The sequence below is a fragment of the Rhea americana genome, unplaced genomic scaffold, assembly GCF_003343005.1.
Source record: "Rhea americana isolate MKP2758 unplaced genomic scaffold, rheAme1 scaffold_120, whole genome shotgun sequence".
NCBI classification, from domain to species: domain Eukaryota; kingdom Metazoa; phylum Chordata; class Aves; order Rheiformes; family Rheidae; genus Rhea; species Rhea americana.
Genome location: NW_028185262.1, coordinates 12984 through 17409, shown reverse-complemented (window position 1 = coordinate 17409; position 4426 = coordinate 12984). Strand labels below are relative to the sequence as shown.

The window sequence follows — 4426 nt, the reverse complement described above, 5'->3', positions numbered from 1 at the left end:
ACGGATGGGATCCTCCGCGACTACTTCCAGCTGGACGTGGGGCTGCCTGCGCTCTACCGGGCCTGGGGGGCGGCCGACCCCCACTTCCAGAGGGTGGCCGCCGACTTCCCAGGTGGGGCGGCCCCCGGGCCAGCGGCAGCTGCTGCTCGCGCCCCGCCGGCGCGTCCCCGGAGGAGCGCGGGGCGCTGCCGGCCCCCTCCCACCGCGGCCCGTCCCTCCGGCAGGGGTGCGGGTGCTGCGGCAGGACCCCGTCGAGTGTCTCCTGTCCTTCATCTGCACCTCCAACAACCACATCTCCCGCATCACGGCCATGATCGAGCGCCTCTGCCGGGCCTTCGGCCGCCGCCTCTGCTGCCTGGACTCGCAGCCCTTCCACGCCTTCCCCGCGCCGGAGGCGCTCGCAGGTACGCGCAGCCCCACGGGGCCGCCCGCGCGCGTGCCCCACGCACCCCACGCGCGTCCCCCCGCTGTCCCCTTGCAGGACCCGAGGCTGAGGCCCGCCTGAGGGCCCTGGGCTTTGGGTACCGGGCGAAGTTCGTGAGCCAGAGCGCGCGGGCCATCGCGGAGGAGCTCGGCGCCGAGGGGCTGCGCCGGCTGCGCGCCGTGCCCTACGCCGAGGCACGGAAGGTGCTGCGCTCCCTGCCCGGCGTGGGCGCCAAGGTGAGCTGGGGCGAGCGGCGCCGGGGCCGCCGGGCGGGGGTGAGGGGACGGCGGGGGGCTCACGGCACTGCGCGCCCGCAGGTGGCCGACTGCGTGTGCCTGATGGCCCTGGACAAGGCGGAGGCGGTGCCCGTGGACACGCACGTGTGGCAGATCGCCCGGCAGCGCTACGGCGCGGCGCTGCGCGCCAGGAGCCTGACCGCGCGGGTGCACGACGAGATCGGTGCGTGCGGGGCGGGGGCTGCCGCGCCCGGCTCTGCCTCCCTCCTCCGCGCCGGCGCCCGTGGCAGAGCTTTCCCGGGGGCATCCCGGAGCCGGGGCGGGGGCCAATTCCCCCCCCCCCAACGCCTCACTCGCTCTCGCTGTCTGCAGGCAACTTCTTCCGTGGGCTCTGGGGCCCGTACGCCGGCTGGGCGCAGGCGGTGAGTACCCCCCCCGCCCGGCGCCGGCACCCCCCGCCCCGGCGGCCGTGCCCGCCCCGACGCCTTCGCCCTGCTCACAGGTTCTGTTCTGCGCCGACCTCCGCAGAGGCCGGGAGCCAGCGAGCGGCGGGGGCCGGCCCGAGGGGGGCCCGTCCTAGGGGCGCCTCGGCCGGGGCGGGGGGAGCACGGGGAACGCGCCACGGGCGCCCAGGCGGCTGCAGGCGAAGGGAGTCACCGCAGCGGCGCCCGGCGCGGAGCCGGCGCTCCGGCCAGCCTCCCCGCCGGGCGGAGCAAAGCCCAGCGGCTTCTGCCTCTTTCCTTTATTACAAGCAATAAAATAGAAACATCCGTTTGGAAAATTCTTCCTGATCATGCCGAGGGAGGGAGTGCTGGGGCGGTGCTGGGGCAGAGGCGGCTCGGACGGACGGACGGAGCCGGACGGAGGGAGGGAGCCAGGCTGGAGGCCTGAGCCGGCAGGGCGGCGGGGCAGAGGCTCGCCCCGGGGTGGGGGCAGCCGCCCTGGCACGGAGCCCTGCTGGGGCTGAGCTCCCCCCCCCGCCCCTGCGTGCCTGGCCCGGGCTGCGGGAAGGGCCGAGCAGGACACCCTGGGCCAGGCCTGGGGGTGCGGAGGAAGGGCACCCTCCTCCTCCTCCTCCTCCTCCTCCTCCTCCTCCTCCTCCTCCTCTGGCACTGCCGGCCCTGCTGGTGGGGGGCCCTGCCGTGGCCACCTCTGCCCTTGCCCCAGGGGCAGCACTCGGCCCCCAGCCCGGCCCCCTCCCCAGCCACGCGCGCCCCGGCCCCGCTCCCGGAGCTCGGGCAGCGCCGAGGCGTGCGAGGACGCAGCAGCGCGGCGGCGGGGACGCGCTCAGTCCGGAGGGAAGCGGTGAGACCTGCTCGCTGGCGAGCGCTCGCAGTCTGAACCTGGCGGGAGAGAGGATGGGCTCAGAGCCCGGAGCCGGGCCGGAGCCCCCGCCGGGCCGGGGCTGCGGCAGGTCCCGGCTCACCGTTGCTGGTGCCGACCCCCAGCTGGTCGCTGCGGCAGGGGCTGGTGGGAGTCGTCTGCCCTGGCCCTTCCTGGCTGGTTCCCAGCTGCAGCTTCCTCATGTGCCTCACCACGGCCGTGGCGTTGAAGGCTTGCTGCAGGCACCGAGCGCGTCCGTCAGCGCCGCCGGGGCCCCGTGCGGCACCCCGCCGTGCCGGCCCCACGCCAGGGCACCCGCGCTCACCTTCCACTTGCTCTTGGCGAAGTTCTTCTTGATCTGCTCGCTCACCGACTGGTGGATGTTCTTGTCCAGCGCCGTGTCCCCGGCGATCCTGGGGCGGCAGAGGGGTTGGCGGGCAGCGGAGCCCCGCGGCAGAGCCGGAACGGGGCCCCGGGGCGAGCCGGGGAGGCGATGGGGAGCGGGAGGCAGCTTCCCCCGCCCTTACCAGGGGTGCTGCAGGGCCTGCTCACACGTGAAACGCTTGCTGGGGTCCTTCTCCATCAGGTGCTTGATAAAATCTTTGGCTGGGACGAAGCGCGGCGCAGCCGTGAGCGCCGCCGGCTGGGGCACGGCCGCCCCCGCGGGGGCCAGGGCCCGCCGCCGTGCGCGAGCTCAGCTGCTCCGTGTCCCGCGGAGCCGGGCTGCACTCCGGAGACCCCCCGTCCCGGCACACGGCCGAGCGGCCGCGACTCACCTGAGTCGGAGATGTCGTCCCAGTAGGGCGAGTCGAACTCGTACTCGGCCCGCAGGATCTGCTCGAAGAGCTTGGCGTCGTTCTCGTCGTAGAAAGGGGGGTAACCGCAGAGCCTGGGCGGAGAGCAGGGAGGGTGACCGCGGGCGGCGCACGGCGGGGGGCCCCGCGGCCGGCACGGGGCGGGGAGAGCGGCGGGGCCGGGGTAAGTGCCGCCCCAGGAGTACGTACAGGATGTAGGCGATGACCCCGATGGACCAGCAATCCACCGCCTTGCTGTAGGGCTTCTGCGCCAGCACCTCGGGGGCTGGGGGAACCGGCACAAGCGAGGGGGCAAATCACCACCTGCACCCCAACCCCCCCACCCTGGGGAGCCCCAGGCAAAGCTGGGGGGGGGGGGCTGGCCCCTCCCCGGCACCCGCTCCCCTCCTTGCACCCCCCCCCCCTCCAGTCTCACCCACGTAGCCGGGGGTCCCGCAGGCCGTGGCCATGACGCTGCCGCAGCCCTCGATCTTGGACAGCCCGAAGTCGCTGATCATGATCTTGGAGTCCTCGTCCAGGCTGTAATAGAGCAGGTTCTCGGGCTGCGGGGAGGAGGTGTCAGCACGGGCGGCCCCACAGGGCCCACAGGGCCCCCCCGCCCGCCGCTCACCTTCAGGTCGCGGTGCACGATGCCCATGTCATGCAGGTACTTGACGGCGTCGAGGATCTGCCGGATCAGGGCGCTGGCGTCCCGCTCGGTGTAGAAGCCCTTCTCCACGATGCGGTCGAAGAGCTCGCCGCCCGAGACGCTGCGGGGCCGGGCAGCGGGGCGGTCCGGCCCGCCGGCACGCGCGCCGGCCCCCCCCGGCCCCGGCCCCGCCGCCGCTCACAGCTGCATGATGAGGTAGAGGTGGCTGCCGCTCTCGTAGATGTCGTCCAGGGCCACGATGTTGGGGTGCTTGATCCTGCGGGCAGAGGCGGCGCGGTGAGCGGGGCCGGGCGGCCGGCGCCACGGAGCAGCCGGGCCAGGGCCGGCGCGTGGCTCGGGCTATTTTCGGAAGCGCTGATAAGGCCCAGCTGCAGGCACCGGCGAGGGGGGGGGGCCGAGCCGGCGCCGGCCGCCCCGCGGCAACCCCGAGCGTGCCGGCACGGCGGGCCCTACTTGTGCAGAACAGCGATCTCGTTCTCGATGCTCGTCTCCTTGCCCTCCAGCGCCTTCTTGGCGATGCACTTGATGGCCACCAGCTTCTGGGTCGTCTTCTCCTCCGCCAGCACCACCTCGGAGAAGGCCCCGCTGGCGCGGGAGCGGCGGGGTGAGCGGGCCGGGGGGCTGCCGGCCAGCCGGCGGGAGCCACGCGCCGCGCCGCTGCTATCGCCATGGCAACAGGCAGAAAGTCCGGCTATTTATAGGAGGAAGGCGAGCGGGAGCCGCCCGCCGGGCCGCGGACGCGGGGCCGGGGTGCGCCGGTCGGGATGCTCCGGTGCAGCCGCGGGGGGCGTTCGGGGCAGCCCGGATCGTGAGGGCTCCGAGCGGCGCAGCGCGGGGCGGCGTGGGGCGGCGCGCTCGCCACCCCGGCCCCTAAGCTGTTCTGTAATTAACCCGTTAATCCCGCCTAAGAGCCTTACGGCACCGCGGCAGGCTCGGGCAGCGCCGCGCGCTCCCCCGCACACGCGCCGCCGCCGCCGGC

General features: G+C 74.6%; 2 protein-coding genes across 2 annotated transcripts in view; one reads left to right on the top strand and one right to left on the bottom strand.

Moving 5' to 3' along the window:
- Nucleotides 1-1320, top strand: OGG1 (8-oxoguanine DNA glycosylase; the record flags this gene model as incomplete). Its single annotated transcript, XM_085324643.1, has 6 exons — nt 1-112; nt 225-404; nt 482-660; nt 742-883; nt 1033-1082; nt 1163-1320. Coding segments are annotated over 6 exons (741 nt in total), but the record flags the coding sequence as incomplete, so codon positions are not given.
- Nucleotides 1321-1746: 426 nt separating this feature from the next.
- CAMK1 (calcium/calmodulin dependent protein kinase I) overlaps nt 1747-4426 on the bottom strand; it is a 4942-nt gene continuing 2262 nt past the window's right edge. Inside the window, exons 3-12 of the mRNA XM_085324630.1 lie at nt 3901-4138; nt 3629-3703; nt 3409-3547; nt 3214-3340; nt 2988-3063; nt 2760-2872; nt 2511-2589; nt 2309-2396; nt 2087-2219; nt 1747-2003 (exon numbers count right to left, since the gene is read on the bottom strand). Coding sequence (XP_085180756.1) covers nt 1948-2003; nt 2087-2219; nt 2309-2396; nt 2511-2589; nt 2760-2872; nt 2988-3063; nt 3214-3340; nt 3409-3547; nt 3629-3703; nt 3901-4138 — 1124 coding nt within the window. The 3' untranslated portion in view covers nt 1747-1947. The remainder of the gene's footprint in view (nt 2004-2086; nt 2220-2308; nt 2397-2510; nt 2590-2759; nt 2873-2987; nt 3064-3213; nt 3341-3408; nt 3548-3628; nt 3704-3900; nt 4139-4426) is intronic.